Source organism: Psammomys obesus, unplaced genomic scaffold (genome assembly GCF_907164565.1).
Source record: "Psammomys obesus unplaced genomic scaffold, mPsaObe1.curated_primary_1811, whole genome shotgun sequence".
In the NCBI taxonomy this organism is placed as follows: domain Eukaryota; kingdom Metazoa; phylum Chordata; class Mammalia; order Rodentia; family Muridae; genus Psammomys; species Psammomys obesus.
In genome coordinates, this window is record NW_026596085.1 from 12512933 (window position 1) to 12538807 (window position 25875).

General features: G+C 48.6%; 1 protein-coding gene across 2 annotated transcripts in view; it reads right to left on the reverse strand.

Annotated features, from left to right (window-relative positions):
• The window catches only part of Tafa5 (TAFA chemokine like family member 5), a gene marked incomplete at its 5' end in the record, with an annotated part of 215732 nt that overhangs the window by 79411 nt on the left and 110446 nt on the right, over window positions 1-25875 (reverse strand). For both annotated transcript variants that reach the window (XM_055627121.1, XM_055627123.1), the window contains 1 exon segment: window positions 3510-3659. In XM_055627121.1, coding sequence (XP_055483096.1) covers window positions 3510-3659 — 150 coding nt within the window.

The window sequence follows — 25875 nt, forward strand, 5'->3', positions numbered from 1 at the left end:
GTCTTTACCTGCTAACTCATATCCCCAGCCTTTTTTCTTTAAAGGTTTTAAAGATATTTATATATTATTTATTTATTTATTTATTTATTTGCTTATTTATTTATTTGTGTTTGTGGGAGAGTTCATGCTATGCCTTGTGTGCGGAGCCCAGAAAACAACTTGGAAACCTGTTGCTCTTCTTCTACCATGTGGGTTCTGGGGATCGGACTCTGGTTGTCAGGCTTAGTGGCAAACACCTTTAACCAGCGAGTCATTCCACAAGCGAAGTTTTCTCTTTCATGATGGGATAATTGGATACAAAGGAATTTCATGCTTTGGTGAAGCCCAATCTCTTTCTGTTCCTTTTCTTGTTGTTTTGGTGGTTGTACCTAGGAAACTTTAGCCAAAGCCAAGATCCATGGGGACTTGCTAATCTTCTGAGGATCAGACAGTTTTCACTGTTCACATCTGCTCTGAGGTCAATGCAGAAGGGGGTGAGGTAGGGTTCTGGTGTCAGCATGTGGATATCTAATGGTCCTAGTGACACCTGTTGAAAAGGTCCCTCAGGTCTCTAGTGGGAAATCAGCCAACTGTAACTGAGGGCAGATTCTGCATTCCCAATCCCTTGTAGCTATTTCTAAGAGGGGAGGTCCCTTACTCCCTTGCCTTTTTCCGGATCAACTCACAAGATAAGGGGCCCCATCCTTACCCAGAAACATAGCCGCCCTCTTACATAGACCAGGCCTGCAAACATATATCCCTCTCCCTACTTCCCCAGAGGAGTTCCCATGGCCACATCTGATAACATGCAAGTCTTATGTATTAGTGAGAGAAAGATGTTGGTCCCCAAATTGGCATCAGTCTTATGAAGCACTCAGTGTCTTATATTGCTTTCAAGGCTTGAGACTGCTGAGCTGCTGTCCCCAGCTGTTTAGGAAGATGTGGGCTTTTGCTCACGAACTGTGGGTGGTGAGAAGACATGAAGATGGAGCCTCAGGCCAGAACCTTGGTCTGCTTTGCCTCCCAGCCCATGCTACTATTCCTACCAGGAAGTGCAGATGGGCACATTCACCCCAGTACCTTCCAGGAAGGTGACAGAGCCATCAGCGTGAGCAAAGCAGGGGGCTTGAGAGCCTCCTAAGTGTGGGTGGGTGGGTGGATGGGGTGACATTGGGCAGACATAGAAGAGATATCAGAAGACAACAATGGGGAACCTGTATGAAGTTAAGGGTACTCTCCTCATGCTGGGATGGCTTGCATCCCCACCCATGCCTGCCCTCGTGCAAAGTTCTCAGGGGAGCCCCCTCAGATCTTAAATGACATATCCATAGATACTACCCTTTAGTAAACTCTAGCGACCCAAGCATTTCTCCTCCAAAAGCAATCAAAATATCTTCTTCCCCTTCTCACTGCCACCTAACAGTCATGCTTTATTCTGACTTCTTTCCAAGGGAATTTCATGAGATCTCAGCATGAGAGAAGGAGCCATCCCCTCTTGGCTCTGGCCAGAGCGAGAATGCACAGAGTTTTCTGCTGAGAGCCCAGCAAGGGTCCACAGGGTAGCACCAGGAAGGGGACAGGACCACATGGAGTAACACAGAGCATCAACACACACAAACCAGGGCTGCAGAAACTGGATCTGCCATTCACAAAAGCATAGCTATATGGTTAGGTTTGCTTGTTGATGGTATCTGTGTAAAAATGGGAAGCCCTGGGGTGGGTGATCAGATTGCTCTCCGGTTTCTTTTCTTCTGTTAGGTGGATCAACACATAATAGTGCATAAGGTCATCGTGTTGGAGAATGGTTTCTGCAAAACTGCCTCAGCCCAGAGGCCAGTCCAGAGCAGAATGGACTATGAAGTCAGTCTCAAGATAAGCTCCTTCCTTCCACAGAGAGCTTTACTGTCGATCTCTTCACCCCTCAACACCCCATTCAAATACTCCTTCAAGGATATGCCCTCGCCCAGGTGAGAGGGTGGAGTCTGATGGATCAGGTGTTTTGAGACTTGATCTCCCTTACACCTGTCTATACCTGATTTATTTAGCTGAATGAATGAATGAATGAATGAATGAATGAATGAATGAATTTACCAGTCGCTACAAAGTCAGCAAGCAAAAGAGCATGTAATCACCCAGCAGGAGCAGTGAGCAAACACTTTTTTGTTCCTGAATCCAGGGTCAGCATAGACCACTTCAGGCTAAACGCCACTGGAGTTCAATGTCAGCTGGGCCACCACAGCCCAAACTGTCTTCATCAGACACAGTGGAATCCAAAGAAACTTACTATGCACACAGAGCAAGAAAACAGAAAAGCAAAAATTAAATTAGAGGTCGGCCTAGAAAATGCCCACTGTGCAGAAAACGTGAGCAAACTAATTTGTTTGGCCTCCCTTGAAAATGGTGAGGTTTTAACATGGGTCTCTGGGACCTGGCTCCTAAAGCACCAGGAGGCTGTTGGGGGAGGGACAGGGATTTGGTTTCAGATGGGTAGATCCAGATTCAATTAGCAATTGGCCCAGCCTCTCTCTCCCCGAGGCTGGTAGAATGAGCAAGAGAAGAGAAAGTGCTATTATGGCTGTGAACTCCACCCCACCTGAGCATGGTCCCAGAAAACCTGTCTATTTTTACCAAGAGGCTGCTATCACTCTACCCACAGGGATCAAGATGCTGGCTCCTTGGAAACCAGGCTGCACAGAACCCAGTCATTGGACCCCACTAGCTATGTATAAGGTCAGCCAAGCCCCAGGCATCCTATGGTTCCTCTACCACCCACTGCCCCGGTCAGCATGCTAAGCTTCATTCTCCACTTTCCTGAGTGTTATAGACAGTCTTCAAGCCCTTCCAAGTTGGCAGCAGGAGTGTGGGGTGCCCATATCCCTGGAGAGTCTACAGAAGATGCTGAAGGAGATGAGGGTTTGGTAAGTTTAGGGTCCTTCTTTACTGTACCCTTGGGTCTCCAGCTGAGGGCAGGACCCCAGCCAGAGCTGACTCTATTCCCCAAGCTACTCAGGGAAGCCAAGGCCTGAAAGAACCTCTTGTCTCAGTCCTGGGTAAAATAGATCCTGGCCAGGTACCTATCCAGATCCGAGATCCCCAGTGGGTACCATCTGGGATCTAGTTCAGGATCTTGTCAGCCCTATTCTGACCATGCCCTGGGGTCTGCTGACCCCTTTCTCAAGAGCCTTCCTGGTTTTTGGAAACTGATCAGTCTGGTGGTGGCCCAGCTTGTTATAACAAACATCTTCATGGGCTGAGGATGGGAACAGCATCGGTTGGAGACATCAGGTCTTTGACACCTGGAATCATATAGTCAGTGGCCGCCGCGCCCATTTCCCCATGGACACAACCACACTAGATATGGAAGCCTAACAAAAGTCTGTCCAGGGTCTTGGCCCTAGGGATATACCTTGAGGCCTTAGCCTCAGAGCATTCTGGAGAAGGCTCCTTCAGAGTGATGCCCTCTTACACAGGAGCCCTCGAAGACTGGGCTCAGAACCCTGAAGTGTCGCTGAAAGACTGGGGGCTCTTACCGTCCACACAAGCAGGCCGGGCTCTCGTGGTGCCTGCGATCTGCCCCTTTCTGCATGCACAGCGCGCTGTCTGCCTGGCGATTGTCCTCCGTGGCTGACTGCTGTCCCGGTCTAGGGTCACAATCTCACAGGTTCCAGCGGCCAGCTGACCTGTAAGGAAGGAACAGCCACAAGCTGAGTGGCCACAGCCTGGAGACCCATAGCCTGAAGCCCACCTAGCACCCACCTAGAGTGGGATCCATCATAGCTGGCTATACCAAAGAAATTTGGAGAGAGCTCTGTGACAGCCAGCAACCTGTCTTCTATATGCTCTGTCTGGGATTCCAGTCAGCCCTATCCCAGCAGACAGGAAATTAAAAGTGGCCATCTTCTCTGCCACACATGGAAATGGAATCTCAGAATTACAGAGGAAGGCGCTGCTTCCTCCCCTCCCCACTGCTCCTCCACACACTATGATTTCACAGAAAAAAAACACCTACCCAGAACACAAGGTCCTCAAATCAAGCCATGCCCTGCAGCCTCTTTCCCTCAGGTTGGGCTACCTTGGAGCCACAAAATGGGGTAACAAACAGTACATGGGCTACCATACTGCAAAGAGAAACCATCATACCCACCTGGGCACAGATGCCAAGATGGCTAGGGACCCAAGTTACATATTCCTGAAGGCCAGCACATACCAATACACGCGGACACATACAAAAGGTGCACAGAGACAAACACACCGATGTTACAATCCAAAAGGCTGGCTGGCAGACATGGGGAAGACTACAAAGTACACAGGAGGCAGTGAAGTGAAAACATCCGTATGTTGCAGGGGTGCATGTGCTGTGTACATACTCACACACACACACAGGTCCACACACCCGTTCCCACATGTAAACCTATACCTGGGTACTCATAGGTTATATGGATTTGTCCATACACATACAGAGGCTCAAAGGAGTACATTCAGCTATACTCAGGTGCACACAGGCTACACAGAGGTACCCGGGTAGAAACACAGGTTCACATAGGTGTACTCATCTGCATTCAGGAGCACATGGGCTACTCTGATGTGCCCATAAAAACATGCATATATGTAGCTGGGTTTTGCTACTTTATGAGTTTTTATTTTTCCCATCCTCTATCCCTCCAGTTTCAGCCCCTCCCCCATCACAATATAGGAGGGAAAAAAGGATGAGAGGGAGAGAGAGAGAGAGATCCTTGAACCTATTTTTTTCTTTTTGTTTCTTAGTTGAACACAACTACTAACAAACTACAACCTCCCCTCTCCCCTGAACGACCAACAACCGCTCACCACGTCTATCAGAGCTCTAGCATTCATGTGCATGCTGAAAAGTTCCCAGAATTTCAAACATCACACAATCACAGAAACTGCCTGCAGCTGGCAAAACCACACCTCTTGTTAGAGCATGAGGCGAATCACAGTCAACTGCTGTGGACAGTCCGAAGCAGCCCCATATCCCCACACCTGGGATTAAAATGAAAACATGTTATTATAATTATGATATTTCTGTGTTTTTTAAAGAAACCAAAATTCCATAATTCTCACTATGTATACACCAGAAGGGGTACACTCCACTAGACATATGCTTCATATATGCTCTTCGGTAAGTAGATAGGTCCACAAGGTATACTCGGCTGTACTCAGTACATACAGGCTACATGGAATTCTCATACACACACACAGGTACACATGGGCACACTCGGTCACACATGCTCCAGGTATTGTTCTGTGTGGGCACACAGGTACACCGGGTGCACGCAACTGTACACAGACACACATGACCCTGGAATGACTCTAGAAGGAGGGACATGTTTCTCCAAAGCCCCAACCTCACCTCAGGAGAGGGAATCCCCGTGGGAAATCAATCCCTGTAGTTTAAGCTGTTACTGCATGGCCAACACCAGTTAGTGCTAATGAGCAATGGTATCCAATAAAGATAGCGTGATGCTCACCGCGAACCATAAAGATGAAAAGAACTGGCCACCTTGTAGGACAGAGGGCATTCCTCAGCCCAGCTGGTGCTGCCAGATTTGTCCTGCCATGGTGAGCCCAAAGCCCCTCCATCATGCAACTTCACAGCCTCATTAGTGACCCATTCACAGAAACCCTAGGATATGTTACTCATCTTCAGGCTCTTCCATTCTCTCAGCACACAGTATTTGCTGCCCTCTGTGGGTACAGAAAGACCTCAAGGCACACAACATTAATCCCACCCTCAAGGCAGAGATGCTGAATGTGAGAATCCCACCCACTTGCATGAGTGCCACACAGGTCAGCAAGAAATAGCACAGGGTCATACAGACAGACAGACAGACACCGGAAAGGAAGCGAGGGACATGCACACAAAAGAGTGCTCATCTGATCTGCAACCAGATTGGCAGGTAGCTCTCAGGGCTTCTCAGCAATAATTCCTTCAACTCAGGGTATCCTTCCTAACCACACGGATCCTTTTGCAACTGTCACCCAAACACCCTTTCTCTAGTCAACAGGCTCTGTGACAACAGGCACTGAATCAACCTTGTTGCTTGGATTCCACAGCTCAACCAAAACCCAGATTAGAGCAAGTATCACACATTAGCAGGAAATATGGGAAGACTGGCTCAGCAACAACAGCCAGGCAATGCCCAGGTTACCGAGAGTCTGGAGTGTGTCCTGTCTAGATGTCCTCAGGACCACAGAGGTATGATAGTTCCAAGGCAAGGCAGGCAGGGAGGAGCTGTCCAAGGTGACTATATTCCACTGCTCAGATCCATACAGGATACTGACAGATCCTGGCTGCTGTGCCAAGTTGGGAGAATGAATCAGACACACTCAGGGGAGGAATGGGGCATCTATCTCGGGCCTCCCTGAGGACTATGAGCCACCCCTCTTCTGCAAAGGCCTATGCCTATTCAAGCAGAACTCGAGGCCCCACTTAGAGCTGCCTCCCTCAGACTGCTGGTTTTGCCTCATTCATTTTGCCCAATCACACCCTGAATTGCATGCTGTTGTCAAGAAGGCACAAACAAACATGCACAGACAAGTGAGGGGATGGGCAGAGCAACAGATGGGCACCCAGAACAGCCAATCAGCTCTAGCACTGATCCCAGAAGCAGAGCGCCAGGCCTGATGGGAGCTGACGGGCAAACTGGCAGGAAGCGGAGCAAGCTCTGCAGCGCAAGAGAAAGAAGCGATTTCTTGTGCTTGCCACTGCAATGTGTGGACGGGCAGCCATGTGGTCACCACCCCAGGCTCCTATTTTAAGGCCTGCAGACTGGCTCCAGCCATTTTGCTATTCCTGCCAAACTTCACACTGTGGTCATGGTTTATAGATATGCAGATGGCTTCTCTGGGCAAGGACTGGGCAGTCTTCTAGAGCTGTCCCAACAAGGTGGGGCATACCACCAAGCCAATGACATTTTATAGCTGTACTACTGATTCCCGAACACTGAGAAAGTCCTGGGCCAGCAGCGTACCACTGTAGGCCCCATTCCCAGGTCCCTATCAGCAGGCACTCTCCAAGGTCATGTGGAAGGACCAAGGGCCCATGCAAATGAAGCCCCGTCTGCAAAGGGTAGGAGTAGGAGAGGCAGTGAAAAACAAAACTCTGAAGTGTCCTCACTAAAGAAAGATGCAACATAGTTAGGCCAGAGTCACACGACCAGAAAGCATCCTTTTACCTCCAAAGATGAGCCCAATCCCAGTGATTTACCAGGATCTGTTTGCACTCCAGGCTGCACATAACTGTGACAGGAAATTCCTTCCAGGACCAGCTGATCTCACATAGCATGTCCTAAGTGGCTTTTCCAGAAAGGCAACGTGGCTTTCCACTGATTGTCACTGATTGTGACTGTCCACACGATACCACCAGCAACCTTTCACGGGGTCTTGCATGGAAATTCCAAGGTGATATCACTACCCCAGTGATTGACAGATGGACAGCCTCACAATCACATACTGACATCACTGATCTCTGTGTCTGTGCTATCTAAGAGAAGTCTCTACCTTGTCCCCACATAGTGAGCAGGTGGGAAATCTGGGCTTAGAAGAGTTGTGATTTGCAGAACCAAGTAAGAACCCACAGACCTGAGACATCTGCAGCAGGGCCAGGGCCTGTACATGCAGAACCCCAGTCGTCGCATTAAGAAAACACCTTGGGGACAGGCCTTCCTCCACTTTCGTTCAACCTGTCCCACTTGCCCAGTGTGGCCTCTGAGCACCAAAGGAGGAGCTCATGGTCTTAGGGAAGCTCCGTGTAGGAATACATCCCTGTTAGCCAGAGAGATACGCAAACTTGACTCTTGAGTGAGTCGTGCTTTCAGTACCTGGTCTTCAAGGGGTTTCTGAGGGGCTAGGACATGGGCCACCACCCATCTATGCCCTTGAACAGCATACAGGGAGAGTGGGCACAGGTGTGCCTCAACACTGGCTTGGATGGCAGTTCTGCCTGCCAGCTAAGCACTAGGACTAAGCCTTAGCACAGTTGTGTGATAAACACACATGCTATCTGTTTCACTGGGTGCTGGTGACAACTGAATCAAATCCTGGGGCTTCCTTAAGGCAGGAGTTGACACTGTATAGTGGCCTATCAGTACTTGATGCCCTCTATATGCTGGGATTCTGGCGCTGGCTCCACAGCACACAGGCTGTGATCTGGATCGTGTCCTACATTGCATGGGTTGGGACTAGAAGTTAGCCCAATATTGAATGGGGCCCAGTGGTGACACTGGTCTAGGGGGGCTCAATGGCTACACTTTCTCTGGTATCCAAACCAGGCACACCTTGTCCTCCTCCTCTTGCATCTCTTGGTCCTGAAAAAAACTACTTCTCTCAGCTCATGTCATCCTCAGGAATGGCACCAATGCTGCAACAAGATAAAGGCCATAGTGGATACATATACACAACGAGATTCCCAGAACAACATTCAGCCATTTGACCTCCTGGGTCTCTAGGACCCTGGCGGCCCCAGACAGGAAGAAAAATGAAGGCTGCATACTCATAAGTGCTCATCCATTCCAGCCGTTTCCTATTTTCTGAGAGACGCAACCTATCCAGAGGACATAGCCAAGACCAGGGAGGAGCAGACTGGAGAACACAGCAGAGGGCAGGTACCATTAAAATGCCCAGCCCTGGGGGGTCTGTAAGGTCCCAGGTTCTCTCGTGCACACCCCTCCACCTGGGGCACACACCGACGAGCTGTTTATTCCAACAAGACGGTGACTACATCTGAGAGGATATATGATATGATGGATGTCAGAATAGAGATTCAAAGTGACTTTGACAGGTACAGACAGAGAGGATGGCATTTAACAATCATAAATGTCAGCTCCGTGTTTGGATTAGAATGAAAACAAGGTAGAGTCAGGAGGCCAGAGAGGCCCTAGAGCCTTGGTTAGGTGGCTTTATCTGGTCATGGGATTCGGTGTCATTCAGAGGATGGAGAATTGAGTAGGATCAATAAGGAGAGATGCATAAGTTGAGACAGGGCACCCATGACCCTACCGGAATTCCCAGCTCATCCCATGGCTCACAATTTGGCTGAGTGACGGAAGCCCCTGGTCCTTGGCCCACAGAATACTTGGTACAGCTGCTGGCCCCAGCTGAGATCTACTCCAAAATATGTAGACAGCACCAGGGGACTCACAGGTGATTCAAGCAGCAAGCTTCATTTTACATATATTCTTCACTGCTGACAAGGGAGAGTTTGGGGCCATATGACTTAAGAGATTCATCAGGAGCATCCTTAGCCCAGGTTAGCAGGACTAGGGATCTACTGTGAGCCTGCTGGGCCCTCAGGAACCCTAGAGGTGATGATAGTTTTTGGTTACAGAGAAGCAAACTTCTGTTAGTGCATGCAGGCACCCACATCATTACTGTGAGGAACAAGTGCTCAGTGGTTTAGACTGCGACAGAACTGGTTCTGAGAGCAGGGACTCACTAGTTAGTGGAGGACATTAGCCAAGAACACCACAGAGTATCACGTTTAGGCCTGGGGGAGGGGAGAAGTGCCTGAGGTCCAGGCTTTCCAAATCTGTCATGACCTGCTAATCTCCAGGGAGTCAAAGGAGACCACTAAAGAGTGTCGGTATCATGTGCATGCTTTGAAGCACCCTTCTAAAATGTGCAGCTGAGGAATTATCTTGATGAGTTTGCACCAGGGGAAACACACCTGAGACAACAGTTTTTAATTTATTTTTTATAATTTATCCACTTTACATCCTGTTTTTAGCTCCTTCCCTCTTCTTCTCCCAGTCCCTCCCTTCCTCCCTCTCTCTTTCCCCCATCCCTCTCTCCTGGTCTTAAGAAAGGGGGAGACCTCCTCTCTTACCATCTGACCCCAGCCTATCAAGTCTCGTCAGGACTCTTCTTCCTCTGTGGCCTGGCCAGGCCGCCCTGACAGGGGGAAGTGATTGAAGAACAGGCAAAATAGTCCATGTCATAGACAGCCCCTGCTCCCCTTATTAGGGAAGCCATGTGGAGACTGAGCTGTTTATCAGGTACATCTGAGCAAGGGTCAAGGTCCTTTCCATGCATAGTCCTTGGTTGGTACATCAGTCTCTGTAGGGCCTCCTGAGCCCAGGTTTGTTGGGTCTGTTGGTTTTCTTGTAGAGCTCCTTTCCCAGCTAGGTCCTTCTATCCTCCTCCACCCCCCGACTCTTCCATAAGACTCCCTGCACTCTGCCCAAAGTTTGGCTGTGAGTCTCAGCATGTGCTTCCATCCTGTGCAGAGTAGAGTCTTTCAGAGGACATCTATAGTAGGCTTCTATCCTATATCCTGAATAGTGCTACCTCAAGATCCAGCTATACCATTCCTGGGCATATATCCAAAAGATGTTCTATATACAACAAGGACATTGGCTCAACTATGTTCATAGTCATGTTATTCGTAATCTGAAAACAACCTAGATGTACCTCAACCGAAGAATGGATAAAGAAACTGTGGTACATTTACATAATGGAATGATACTCAGCTATTAAAAACAAGGAAGTCGTGAAATTTGCAGGCAAATGGATGGAACTTAATAGAAAAGATCATCCTGAGTGAGGTAACCCAGACGCAGAAAAGACACATACAGTATATGCTCACTTATAAACAGATATTAACCATATAATACAAGATAACCATACTACAATCCACAGAATTAAAGAAGCTAAATAAATAAAGGACCCTAGAGAGGATGCTTAATTCTCACTCAGAAGGGCAAATAGAAGGGCATTTCTTCTGGCTCCTAAAAGCTTGCATGTCTTCTATAGGCCTTTCTGCCATTCCATCTCACCAGTTAGTTACCAGGACAGGGACCCCACTCCCGCAGGTGGCCACAACAGGGAAGAAGGGAGATTTTGAAGATATGAGAAATGAATCATGTGGTCAAAATATTGGTCACGGAGGTGAAAGTGAGGGCATATGTGCCTACCATGTATACAGACTGCTTTGTGCACAGTAGTGGTCAAATTCCAGATTGGTGATGTGGGGGTGGGGGTCCCACCAGAGGAGTCCCATACTTATCCTTTCCTGGTCCCCATGACACTGACCTGTGTCAGTTCCCATGAATGAAATGCATCAGAAGTGATCTGCTATTTTGGGCTCTAACTCTCACATGCCTTGGCCCTGCAGGCTACAGGAAAGGCTTAGCTCTGGGCTGGCACCAAAATGGTGATGTGTTAATCTGCTTGAAATAACACAAAGGGATATTAATCTGACTTACCTATCCCAGACATTGCCTGTATCACAGGGTTGGGGATCTAAGCAGGACTAAAGGTTCTGCTTGTGGCCCCTCTGTCCCTTGCCCTGAACCAGAGGATCCTTAGATAGAACCCTCTCTTTCCTGTCACTCCTGGAAGGTGTGATAACTTCTGTTGTGCTGGGCACCATCCAAATGCCTAGATCCCTGACCCATCAGGGAAGGCCTCATACCCAGCCAACTTGGGACTCAACGTAAGCCTGGTGGCATTCGAAGTTTGGAAGTGGACAGGGCCCTGCCAATCACAAGAGAGGGTGCTGAGGCCAGACACTACATAAAATGTGTCCCTGTCCCTATCATGTCCAAGTCCTCAACTTCAAACCGAAGACAAACAAACCATCTTCCCTGCACAGGGCTCACAAATGAAGCTACTGTTTAGTTTTATCCCAGATTTTATAAACACAGTACGGAGATTAAAAAGTACAGGGGGAAAAATGTTCTTAAGATCCGATGGAGAATCCATCTCAATGTTTGAGATGGAATGAAATCAAGCCTCAATTAAATCCCAGTATCAAATTCTTTCTTGCACTCCAACTGCTACTGAGTCAATTAAGTGAGTGCCACAGATCACAAAGCCCACTTCTGCAGACAGGCTGAGGATTATCCCTGCATGATAAGTGTGAGGGGAGATTTAAAACACACACACACACACACACACACACAGAGAGAGAGAGAGAGAGAGAGAAGAATAGGCCATGCTGGTCTGCTACCCAACCTGTCTATGCAGTTGGAGCAGAAGATGGCACGGGTTGGATCAGCAGAACAGAGGTCTAACCCTTGCTGGAAAGACCTGGTTCACCCATAATCAGCAGTCAGACTCCTGAGTGGTCAGACCTCTGCAGAGGGCATAGAAAGGCACAACTTTGTCACCAGAAGACAGGAAAAGCCCAGGGATCAGGAAGCAGGAAGATGGGTTCACTGGCCCTGCATGGCTTGCAGGTTCTGGTCTCAGAACCACTCCTCTGCCTAAGGCCAGCTCTGCTCCCAGTGAGCACCATATACAGTGACAACAGACCTCAGAAAGAATCCTCAGGATCCCCTTGGCCTGTACTTAGCTGTCTAGGATGGCAGGCCAGCATAAGGGGGTGAGGACAGCAGAGGGATGGCCAGCAAGATGGTACTGACCTCCTGGTGCTGTAGGCACACTGCCCTGGAGTCCTACCTGAACATGGAGAAAGCCTGACATGTTTCAGAGACACAACAGAACCATGATTCAAGCTCAACCTGCCCAAAGGTCTCCATTTGAAGGCCAGAGAGATACAGAAATATGTCACATGCAGCCAATACCAGCCTTTTAGCTGTGCAACAGGTTCTTGGATGGGATGCACATACATACCCATGCACATCCTCACAGTGCACTGCCTACACACAAAAGGCACCCACACATATCCAGACCATGCTTTGTTCACACAAAGCATACACCTCGTGTATACTCACACAAAGGCATGGGTATATAAAGACCACAACATGCATACACATACAAATGGCATGCTGTATGTAAAAACCATGCTACGTTACCACACCATACGAACACATGACACGGCAGAGGCTGTGCACGCCACAGCTTGCATCTTCACACTTACACCCAGGCATATGAGCACAGCTGGAGATGTGTGTGCAATGCCCTTCAGGCTTAGCTCCAGGACTGTCCCTGTTTGCTATCTGCAGAACCAGTACCTACTTGCCAAGATCCAGCGAGCCTCCCCAGGGTGTCCACGAGTTCCCAGGCTGTGTCCCTCACCTCTCCACTGGAAACAGATCCCTATGGCCAGTCTGACTCAGAAGGCCACACAGAACACGCAGCACCATGGCTGTTTACATGCACGGGTAAGAATGTTTATAGATGGAAGGCACCCACAGCCTAGGCCTGTTGGTTCAGCACTTTCAAAGCAGCTCCTTTAACACCACCCCCTTAACTTCTTGAACTTCAGCAGCTGGAAGGAAGGAAGAAAGGAAGGAAGGAAGGAAGGAAGGAAGGAAGGAAGGAAGGAAGGAAGGAAGGAAGGAAGGAAGGAAGGAAGGAGAAACAGTGTCGAGGAACATGAGAAGCTGGGCTCTTTGGACCCTCCCAGAACCCATACCAAAGTGTCAAACAGTTAAGTCCCTTCCACCAGCCTCCCTGGCACTGCTCTGCCAGTGGTCCCCAACAGCTACACTGAAGACATCACCAAGAGAAAGATCGGCCAACAGAGCCTGCACATAGACACAGCAACTTCCCCAATGCCGTGAGAGGGATGGGAGGCAAGGACAGTGGCGAGCTGCGGTCTCCTCAGTTAACCTCCCACACTCTATACTTTAGAACTTTCCAAGACCACAAGGCCATGAACAAGGTAGGCAGAATTACATATATCCGTCCAGGAGGTGCAAGAAGGATCTCAGATGAAAGTCTGTTCACCTTCCCAATGCCTATGAAGAACTATCAACAGTAACAAGCCCATCTCAGGGTGTTCTCCAAGTGGTCACACTATTCAGATGAATGCAATGGCTATTATTCTGTGGACAGTACTCTACAACGTAGGACAGTCCTCCCCTCAGGAGCACCAGAAGAACTAGCTTCCCAGTGGCCTCCTTTTCTCCCATTGGAATCTGCCATCAGTGCTCCTCAGAAATACAATTGTTGCATGTCCAGTCTGGACCTGGCACTCAACATGGATGAGGCTCCCGCTAGGAATGGATCACAAGATATAAACTCCCAAGAGGGTTTTCAAGCCCCTGGAGGTTAATGAGCTCTATACATCTCCCAGAAAATACCTGGTTATCCTGGCACTCTTCCTTAGCAACGTGGCACGACAGCCATTGAGACTGCTCAGCCTGAGTGACAGGTGAATGCTCACCTGGTCTATGAGCTGGTCCTTGTGGGAGGGCAGAGTGGGACAGTGGGAGCTACTCCTTCAGGAGTGGGCTCCACCTATATCTCAAACCATAGCCTGGGACCCTTACTGGGAACCTGCTGTTCCTGCTGTCCTTTTCTCTAGGTTTAAGTGAGTATTGCACAGCACCTCATACACTGCCTGTACTTCAGCAGGCAGGCCATCCTCTTGAATTAATTATCAGAGTAAGAGCATGTAGCCAGGGCTCCCTCTCAAGCTTGTCCCCAGGGCCTAGCTGGTTGAAAACAAAGCACACCCCAAGTTGCTGCCCACACAGGCAACCCAAATTCCCTGTTTCTCTTAGCACTGTGGGCCTAGGATGCCCTGTGAGTGCCCAACTTTCATGTCATCACTCAGGCTCTGGCATAGGTCAGTAGAGAGGACAGGGCCACACCTGCTGTCTTCTGTTCTCCACATGCTGAGGCTGCTCCAATGTTCAAATGTCCACAGGGAAGCGCCTAGCCAGCTGGCCTCTATTCAATTACCCCCTTAATGTGTATATTAATGAGGCGATGCTGCCGGCCTTGGCAGGTCCAGCACAGGCCCCAAGACTGATCCTCAGATGGTCTTGGAAAGCTGTTCTACAGCATCATAAACACAGCAATTATGCCTCAGTTTACGACTTCACAAGGTCAGTAAAAGACGGGATACAGGCTAGCTGTGAGCATTCCGAGGTAGACAGTAGGGACCAGAGCCCAGGAAGGCACAGGCATCTGACCTGACCGGAGAGCAAGGCACGTCCTTGGTCTTGGTGCCATGGTGAAGAGGACTTTCCTAGAATGTCCTCATCCTGCTTGCAAGTGTATGGTGCTAGACAGCACAAGCTATGGTCAGTGATATTGGGCAAAAAAAGGACAGAGCCACCCACAAACACTCCTCCAGCTAAAAAGTGTCAAGTGTATCCTGCAACTCAAGTTGCCTCTTTAGGAAATCTAGGCGTTCACATAGCCTGCCCTCCCCACATCCTAAACCCCGCCCCAAGCCAAGTGGGCTCTGGATATGGTGGTCTTCAGAGAGCCTTCTATGCATGTCCAGTCTGGACCTGGCACTCAACATGGATGAGGCTGCTGCTAGGAATGGATCACAGGCTATAAACTCCCAAGAGGGTTTTCAAGCCCCTGGAGGTTAATGAGCTCCATACATCTCCCAGAAAATACCAGGTTATCCTGGCACTCTTCCTTAGCAATGCGGCACGACAGCCATTGAGACTGCTCGGCCTGAGTGACAGGCTGAATGCTCACCTGGTCTGAGGTGGTCCTTGTGGGAGGGCAGAGTGGGGCAGATTGGACATGTACCAAGATTCCTGGTTGCCCAGGTACCCTAACATTCTCACAAGCCAGAGGAGGACTAAGAGCTTTAAGAAGAAGCAAAAGCTCAAATTCCCCTCTCTCCAACTTCCCAGCAAACCTCTGCCAGGAGAGGAGGGCCACAGGCCTTGTGGATGTAGAAAAGAATGGAGACTGGAATCCTCCTCTTCTACATTCAAGACATTCTACCCAGGAAGTCCTTGATGACCACAGAACAAAGGCCACCAGACAAGGCCAAGTGGCAGAGAAGGCAAAGCCAGTTCCAAGGCCAAAGTGGAAGCATGGGGACCCGTATGTGCCTACAACCATGCGCATGTCAGTTCTACACAGCAGCATGGAACAGTGTGAACATTCAAACCTGCCGGGAGCCAAAGCTATCTACTGAAGCCAAAGTCAAAGCTATCTAGTGGAGCCAAAGCTATCTACTGAAGCCTAAGTCAATTAGTGAGTCAAAGCTATCTAGTGGAGACAAAAGGTGTTTACTAGGCCAAAGCCAAATAGTGAGCAAAGGTCATTTAGTGGAGACCTAAAGCTATTTAGTGAAAGTTATCTAGGACCCTAACTCATGGGTGATAGACTGTCAGGACATCCGTTTGTTAGAGCATCCGTGAGAAAACATCCCTATGGTATCTTGCAGGTACCCTATCTAACACATAAAAGCACTCTTCCTGTCTCCTGCAGCAGCTAATTACCTTCTCCCTTTTCCTGCCTTCTCCCTATATAAGTTGGGTAAAAATTTCTAATAAATGAAGCCTTGATCAGACAAACAGACTTGGCTTCCTTCCTTGTGCTTCTCGTCCCCTCCCATTCCTTCCACTCTCCTCCCTTAGGAACCCACGTTGAAGCCCTGCTGGTCGGGGCACAAACCAATGTTCACTAAAATCATTCCAGCCTTCAGTAAGCCCTTTCACCTTTCAAACATTTCTGGGCAACAAGGATGCTTAAGCAAAATATGTTTCACACACAGGCAGTAGCCAGGGCCAAGGCCCAGGAAGCAGCATGATTGCAGAGGGAATAAAAAGGGCCTATGGAGGGAAAGGACATGAGATGAAGAACAGGGGTTGGGACAGGGGTAGAGATACAGAGGATTCTGCAAGGTGTGAAGGTCAGGATATGTTGCCTACGTCAGTCTGTCCTTTTGAGCCTGACCATGCTGACATCTATCAGTGCCCATGCCTTGTGCTGTCTAGGACCATATACTTATAAGTGGGATGAGGACATTCTAGGAAAGTCCTGTTACCGTGGCATCAAGACCAAGGAAGGGCTCCCAGTTTTCCTTGTAGCTGACCATTTTCTATTTTTGTTGTTGTTAAAGGTTTGGGTGTTTTGCCTGCATGTATGTCTATGTAACACTTTCACATGTCTGTTGCCAGTGCAGGCCAGAAGAGGGCACTGGTTCCCCTAAAACTGGAGTTACAGACTGTTTTGGGGTACTGTGTGGATGCCAGAAATCAAACCCGGGTTCCCTGGAAGAGCAACAAGTGCCCTTTAACCATCTCTGTGGCTGCAGCTGCAAGCTTTCTTGCACGGTTTGCTGCTTCAAGTCATTGGGTTATCAAAGGAAGGCATTACCTGCTTCACCAGACATGGGCTCCTTGTCAACAGTGTCCCTGCCTCCTCCTCCTAGTCCAGGCACTGCAGAGCTAGCTTTCTTTGTCTAGTTGACTTAGAACCCTCAAGCCTGAACACACGGAGCACACAGAACACTTGACAAGAGCCCTACTAAGTCTGACAGTTCCCAAAGATGCTAGCCATGGCGGGCTTTGTGCTTGTCTTTGTGAGTGAGGCAGGCCATTTCCAGCATTGGCTATCTGTCTGAGAAAGCAAAGGCAGGCTGATGAACTGGAAATGTTAGCCATCATTCTATCTGTGGCTCTGGTTCTGGCTTCAGGAAGGGACTGGGGCTCTTTCCTCCTGTTCTGTGTGCTTGACAGGCCAGCTGGGAATACTTCATCCAGTGTCACTTTCTGGCTATTGAGCAGTGGAAGGTGCTGTGGCTTTCTGCTTTCACTGATGGCACTCCATAAGCACACACAGGCAGTAGGTGAAGCAGGCGTCTCTACACAGAGGACATTTGGCCCAAGGCAGTTTGGGCAGGACCCAGAATCCCAGAAGAGAGAAAGCAAAAGGCCACTTTCTGGAGGCAGAGGATAATGGTCCAGACATCCGCAGGACCTACAGCTGGTATGGGAAGGCATGCTACCAACAGACTGCTGGCATCCCAGTTGCCTGGGCATCCGCATGTCATGAGGAGTCTTGCCTAGGCTAGTGTAGAAACTAACATGATAACATATGCCTACAGTAGTCTGCACTGAATGTCACTTTAAGTGGACCTGAGGACCCCTCAAAAGGCCTTCAGGCCAGACCCATTAGGGCTTGTCCTGCCCCTCACTGCCTTCACTCCCCTGCCAGTACTGCCTGCAAGGATAGCAAATTTCAGATTGGCCAGCATCACATCTTCCATTATAGCTGAGGCACCTACCACACTGAAGCTTTGGTATCTCTGCCTATGCAGTGGACTGAGGAAGGCAAGCCCAACCACCTGGAAGCCTGCGACACAGGTGCCAGCTCCAACTCTTGGGCCCATGCACCCAGGCCTGACATGGGTAAGGGGCAGCAGCAGTACCCAGTCACCTGTCTTTTCCTCCTGTTGTCTGCAGTGGCCTCTCTGCTAAGCCGCACAGCAGGGATGTTTATCAAGTCCTGCTCAGCTCTAGACCAGTGTGCCCCATGTCACCCCATATTGGAAAAGCACAGGGATAAAGGGTAGTAGCAGCAGCCTTGGGGTCCCAGGTCACAAAAAAGTCTCACTTTTGCTCCTACTCCGTTTTCAGTGCTGCTTTACCATCTGCCTCCTGTTCTCAGAGTGCCATGATGGGAGTGCATCATGTTCAAGGTTGCAACAAGCGTTTTTGGAAAACCACGGGGAGCCATGCAGGTACACGTCCAGCCTGGATCTTGTTTCTGGTGGACGTGTCCACCTGCTCACATATTCTTTCTGGTAAGGCTGCCTCTGTAGCTGGAGCCAACAGCTGCTCAGCACAAGCAGTCAGGGACCAGCAGTTGAGAACATGCCTCCAGGGCATCAAACCTGCTGCAAACCCTCTATTATTTGGAGGCCACAAATGTAGGAGGCTTGAATGATTAAGGAGAACAGAACCACTACTAGATTCCTTGGATGCTTAGCTGGTGGAAAACCTGGTCTTCCAGTCCATGCATGTCCTACAGATTAAAAGAAACGAAATCTGCAGGATCATCACCTGGGAAGGGGAGTCAGATTGCTCTTCTCACAGTGACAAACCCTGTAGTCCCCTTGGAAAAGGTCTTCCACCATGAGAAATAGGGGTGTTGATCACAGGCTCATGCAGCTTTGAGCTCAGTGACAGAAAAATATAAAAAGTAAAACATTGAATCTAGACACATACCTTATACTTTTCACAGAGTATAATTCAAAATGCATAAGAAACCTAAATATAAAACACATTAACACGAAATATCTACAAGTAACACAGGAGAAAAAAAAAAGAATCTATGCGAGATTGGATTTGGTGACAAGTTTTTAGATAAAACACCAAATTCAAAATCCTTGAAAGAAGAAAATGTGACAAATTAGACTTTGCTAACACAGAAACATCTGCTCTGCAGAGATGCTGTAAGGAGGAATGAAAAGACCAGCTGAGACAGGGGGATGATATCTGCAAGCCACGAAGCTGATGATGACGCATGTCCAAGACATCCCAAGAAAAGTCTTTCAAATGCCAGGGTGAGAGACAGATCAAAGACAGCAGACAAAGACTGCAACAGACACCTCGCCTCAAGTGGCAAACAAGCCACCAGGAAACATCAAACTACCACATAACGATAACAAAGGAAATATTCCAAGTCCTTCCCAAATACCAAATGCCAGCTAGAGTGTGGAGCAAAGGAGTCCTCAGCCACAGCTGCTGGGAACACAGAATGGTGCAGCTACTTGGAAGGAGGATGACAGCTTTGACAAAGTGAGATTCTCCCACCAGACGAGACCACGCCCTTAGGGACTTAGCCAATTGATGTGGAAAGTTCTGAGTGCGTGCACACAAACACACACACTCACACACACACACTCTCTCTCTCTCTCACACACACACACACACTCACACTGCATATAGGCATTTTGAGCAGATTTACCCATAATTTCCCACACTAAAATCATGGAGATCGATCTCAGGCAGGGTGCATTAAAAACAAAACAAAACAAAACAAAGAAAAACAAACCTGGGGCTTAGTCCTCTTGAGGAACATTGTTTAATAGTAAAAGGTGTAGAGCTGTAGATGCACCAAGGGCAAGGGGAGCCATAAGTATCTATCTTTAAGTGAAGATGGCCAGTGGGGAAGGCCACAGACCACAGGAGTCTAACTGTATGACATCCTTAAAGGATATCAACCACGGAAAACAATGAGTGGTCATCACAGGCTTGGGAGACTGAAGGAGGGGAAGAAGAGGTGGAATCCATCATGAATGGGGACTGTTAAGACTCCACAATATAGCACTGCGATGGGGACACACAGCACCGTGGAGGTGCCCAGACTGCACCATTTAGTAAGCTGAGGAGGACAGTAGGACTCAGGTGATGCAGAGCTACCTCTGTGGCAAAGCAAGCAACACCAAAAGCCAACTGAGGGCAAATGAGCTTGCCCCAAGCACAGCACACTGAATGATGGAGCTGTTTCCATGGGGACACTCTATGGGTTCGACACCCCCGTGTGTGCATACTTGAAGACACAATTGGATAAGCGAATGGATAAGTGGGAGGAGGCAGCCTTCTGTACAGGAGTGGGAGGGAGGCAGTAGATCGGCAAGGGACAGGGACAAGATGGTCCTGGTGGTGACAGATTAGAATGACAGTGGGCAGGGTGAGGTCATATTTGTGTGATATGGATACAGGCAGTTACACACATGTATACATATAGGTCCCTTCTTGTGGCAACTGAGAGGGCAGAGAAGCAACAACGACACTACCAGCAACAGGGTTCCTAGCCCATGAGTTTCAGTACCACTTTACAAAGGAAGGAACTTGAATCTTTTGTGTGTAGGATAAGGGTGGGAAAAGTGGAAGGGGAGCCCAGAGACCTAGTTACCCCTAAAGAAAGAAGTGTTCAGAAGACCATTTAGAATTGCAGTGGATGTATCAAGGGACCCAGGAGCCACAGGACATGACTCCCAAGACCAAAACTACAGGAGAAAACAGCTCTGAGTAATTACTCAGATATCCAAGAAGCGTGAAACCACAGTGTCCTACATAAGTGAACCAATCAACACAGGGATGGGATAAAAGCTTCCATGCAGAGATCCACATCCTCTGTGGACAGACATCCTCACCAGCCCAGCATCACTGCCTGTGTGACTGTTTGTGGTAACTTCCCCTCACAGAAATACCACGAAATGTGAAAGCGATTCCCTGGTGGAGAAGCCTGGCAAACTGGTTCTCAAGCATGGAGTCAAGCCAAATAATTCATTCTAACAGTGGAATCGACTGAATATGGGGGCAACCATCTCCATGTCAAAACCCTGGAAGCCCCGTCCAACTGCAGGGGAGAACTCTAAATGTGGATTAACTATTGGAGACTTTACCAAAGCTCTGGCCAGTATACCTCACAATTAATTGTCAGGGTTATGGCTGTCAGGATGCCTTGGAGGCTGTTTCCAGGAGCCAACTGGACAAGATGGGGAAACGCTAGGTGGTGGTCTCAGTGGGATACAAACCCACAAGAACGTCAGATAAAGGATGAGAACTCAGAACTTTGAAAATTACAGCATGCTGGTGGTTCCTTCCAAGGTAACAAATGTGCCACACCAAGGTCAGGATACCACAGTGTTGACTACTGCTCAGGTAATCAGTTTGGGGCACATGCGGCTTTTTGAACTTTCTCCACAAGGTCTCTGTAAATCTCAAACTTTTCCAAAGAAAGAAGAAGCAAGCTCTATTGAAAAATCCATGAAGACATGAAGGATGATGGCCTCTGTGGAGTACATGCTGGGGAGCTCAGCGGATGCCTTGTGGGGCCTGCGCCAGGATCCGATGCGATTAAATGGGGCGTGCACGGGCCCGCTGGCCTGTTCCTTCTTCACACCTGTCTCTGGCTTTCCAGGAAATACGCTGAGCCCTGGAAATTTCACATCAGCCGTGTGCTTAGCAACAAATGGCCCATTTCCCTTCTCCTATGCACCAGGAGTCCTGGCTGAGACAGCTTTGCTCAAAAGGCAAGGCTAGTCATACGCACATCCGGTGGATTGCTAACCATGATTAGCTTGTAGCAGACCTTGGAAGTCCATGCAACAGACTGCCAGGAAGCTGACGAGACTTTGTAAACTACATACATACATACACACACATCCACATGTTAACAAATAAAAACAAGAAACCTTTCCTGTACAACCTGAGCTTCTTTCAAGGTCAAAGGTGACAGCTGCAGTCTGAGCTCACCTTGGCCACCCCACATATCTTCCAGAACACATTTTCATAGAGCTGGGCTCCCCTTCTGCTGGGGTAATTAGGGAGACACTGGGAGGGCAGTCTGGAGATGTGACCTTCTGTTAATGAGCACAGCAAAGAATGGAGCAGAGAGTGTGCAGACGTACTGACAGGTACCTGTTGCTAGGATTAAAGTAAGGCAGAAAAACTCCAGCTCAGACCACTGTCCACTATCCAGCTTAAGACCCATCAGCCCAGACCCTGCCTACCTCAGCCTTGTGATGGTCAGGCAGGTCCCAAGATGGAACCAGCAGTGCTATTTGCCCAGTCTTTCTTGCCTGCTTCCAGAAGTGTCCTATGGATGAGCTGTCCTCTAGATCACTGTTTTCACTTGTGTGTCGTGATGCCTATGACAGTTAAATAACCTTTCCACAGACGTTGCATTATCAGATATCCTGCATATCGGGTATTTACATTACAGTTCACAACTGTAGCAAAATTACAGTTTTAAGTAGCAATGAAATAATGGGGTCACCATAACATGAGGAAGAGGAACTATGTATTAAAAGGTTGCAGTATTAGGAAGGTTGAGAACTACTGCTCTAGATGCCATAGCCAGAGCTACGGCCATAGCCACAGCCATGGCCAGGGTCACAGCCTCTTAGCATCAAGCTCTGATTAGGCTCCTAGAACCTTCTCAGGAAGGCTTCAGCCTTAGCCTGCCTGGTCCAATGTCAGCATAGCACCCCACTGGGACAATACTACCGGATGAATATGCTCTGTTTTACAAGTGCTCATGGGTCATGACTTGGTTCCCAATGTGGTGGTTTTGAAGTTGAGGGCTTTCAAAGGTAGTGGTGCATAGTGGAAGGTGGTTAGGTCATGGTGAGAGATCCTTGTAGGGGCTAAGGCATTTCTCATGGAACTCCAGCTGCTGTACACAAACATGAGTTGGTATAGAGGAGGGGGCCAGGCCTTTGAACCCTCTCTGGTTCTAGGTGTCATTATAAGTTCTATTGCATGTGCTTCCACCATGATGCAATATTGCAAGGGTCACCAAAGGACACCAATCTTTGTACTCTCAGTTTCTAAAACTGTGAGATGAGTAAGTCCCTTTTGTACAAACAAGCAGCCTCAGGTATTTTGTGTCAGCAACATACACTGGATAAATACACCCATTTCATGCACACTCCCCACATCCTTCATGTCCATCAAAGACCTTCTTGACCCACCTTATAGGCACCCAGGGTCCTCTCAGTGTCCAGGTGCTCTCTCATCCTGTAAGTCCCACTTTGTCACTATTTTAAGTTAGGCCCCAGCTTTCCTGCTGCAGTGTCATGATCAGCGCCTTCCTTGTTTTTCTCTTCCTTTTTTTTAAACAAGAGTTCTATGATGCCCAGTCTCAACTGTCAGCTTGAACATATTAGTAAACCATGTTCCTGATGGGTCTTAGAGACTACTGGCATATGAGTCAGCAGCTGGGATGTGGCAGAAATATGAGTGGAAAAGAGGGAAGCCAGTCAAAAGACTGCAAGTGTTGCCTTTGTCTGTGGACATCAGACCCTGGCCTCTTCAGCTCTTAGGCATGGGGTAACACTCAACAACTCCAGGGCAGGTGAAGCACTTCAGCCTCACAGGCCATATACCATGCTCTGAGGTTTCCAGCTTCTTGGACTAAGCAACTACAAAATTCTCTGTCTCTTCAGTAGGCATGTGGCCACTGGGGGACTCCCCCACCTTCAATCATTTGAGACAATCAAGTAATTTCCCTGCCTCTTTCTCTCTCCCTCTCTCTGTATGTGTTGGTGTTGCTCTAGTGAACAAAAAATAATACAAGTGCTGTATATTTTTTAAAACACAAAAGTGACAGGACACAGCCATGGTAGGTGTGGCTAGATGGATGAATGTGAGAGTAGGTGAAGAGAAGAACGAGAAGATGAATGGATGGGTGGATGAGTGGGTTAATGGACAGACAGAAGATGGATAGATACATGATGGATGAATGAATGTGTTGGTATGGTAGGTAAATAAGAAGCTGGATGAGTAAGTATGAATAGATGAGTAGATAAATTTGTGAATGGGGAACAGATATCTGGGTAAGCAGATGGATCATTGGAAAATGGATGGATGGATGGCTAGATGGATAGATTTATATAGTTCAGTAGATGTATGGAAAGGATAAGTAGATAAAGAGGAAAGTTCTCAGAACGCTGTGGGCACACTGAGACAGAGATAGAAGAATTCCTCGGTCAGTGGTTGGAAGAATAGACAGATAACAATAGCTGACCACCAAGCACTCAAGCGTAGAGGCCTTTCCACTTTCACCTCCATGCTTCCTGAAGTTGGGCCCAACATGGTGCAAATGGTCCTAAAATAGAAGCCCAATAAAGAGCCATATGTGGGAAGAGGATTCCATCCCTGCAGGAACTAAGACACTGATGTGATAGAGACTTGCCCCCAGAGACCAAGACAGCATCCCTTACAAGCTTTAGGACACACATGATGGAGCTGAGAACACTCAGCAGAAAGCAAGCACAGGCTTTGCAACTCACATTTGGAGATCAAATTAAATTGTTCTCAGCAAAAAATAACAAAAACAGAAGAATAAGGGAAAGTGTTCCCTTCCTTCTCTGAGGAGGCGGCTGCTGCAGAACTAACTGATTACAAACCACCTCCCAGATTCCATGAGGATCAGAGAAGTCCAACTCCAAACTGGGCCATTTTGAGATAATGAAGTCAAAATATGTGCATTGATTTGCATACACGTGGGAAGGAAAGGAATGCTCCAGGCAAGACAGAGCTATGATGATGAGGGGCTCACAGAGCCACAGGGATGAGGCCAGGGATGCAGATGAGTTCTGGGGGGCCTGGAATGGGGTGGAGCAGATTCTGAGGCTGCAACACAAAGGAGAGTATGTGGGGTCACCAGACAGACCAACAAAGTGGGGACAAGCACAAACCTAAGTACTGCCGGGAGTGAGAGTGGAGGAGATGGGCAAGGTACCTATAGACCATGGGACATAGAGATGAGGGTCACCACTGCCTACTGCTCACAGCCCTGGGCCACCCAGGCCAAACAGGAAAAGAAAAACTATCCTGGTCTCCACAGGCCATGGGGAGTGGGGAAACTGCAAGCTCGTCCTCATTAGAGGCCACTTCCAGCCAGGGCAGAGGCTGCTGCATAAAGGGGCAATTGAATTTGGGCCAAAAAGCTTCACTTTTAGCACTTAACCAGCACTACCAATGCATGGGCTGCTAAAGCCTAGATCTGGAATGCTCAGAAGCGCCAACAACCCACGGGAGGCATATCACCTCCTACCCAGCATGCAGTTCATCTCTTAGGAAGAAGCTAGGGTCTAGGATTCCCTGCAGTAACCAGTGAGGGGACAGAGGGTGGAGCTTCAGGTGAACCAGAGGTAGAAGGGATATGGTGGAATCTAGTTAGATATGTGGTGTGGACCCTGGAAGGCTGGTATGGCTCCATTTAGACACAAAGTTCTAGAACCTTGGCACTTGTGTTGGCTCCAGTGATGACTGGGGCCACATGCAGGCTACCCGGCAAAATCCACACTGCTGTATGCAGCCTGAGGACAGGTGCGACAGAGAAGAAACACCTGTGCAAATGAAAGCAGAAGCAGGTGTGGCCTGCAGAGAGGAAGGAACAGAAGCATAGACCATGCCTTTCTTCCTCCTTCCTACAGGGGCTAAACATCCCCTTACAGAAACTCAACAACCAAGGTGGTAGACCAGAATCCTGAACCATTGGCACAGCTGGTGATCCCTGGCTACATCTACAAAACAAAGAGACAACACTGCCAGCTCAGAGAAGACCATGCAACAAAACAGCTGATATTTTACTCTTGGCTAGTTGCTGCAGGCTGCTGCAGGGGGTGTGGTGGGGGTCAAAGAGGGAAGAAGTGAATGAGACAGAGATAATCAGAGGCCCCCTTTTTAGACAACCATTTAGATGCCCTACACTAGCCATCTGCTTATTCCCTGGTGGCCAGAG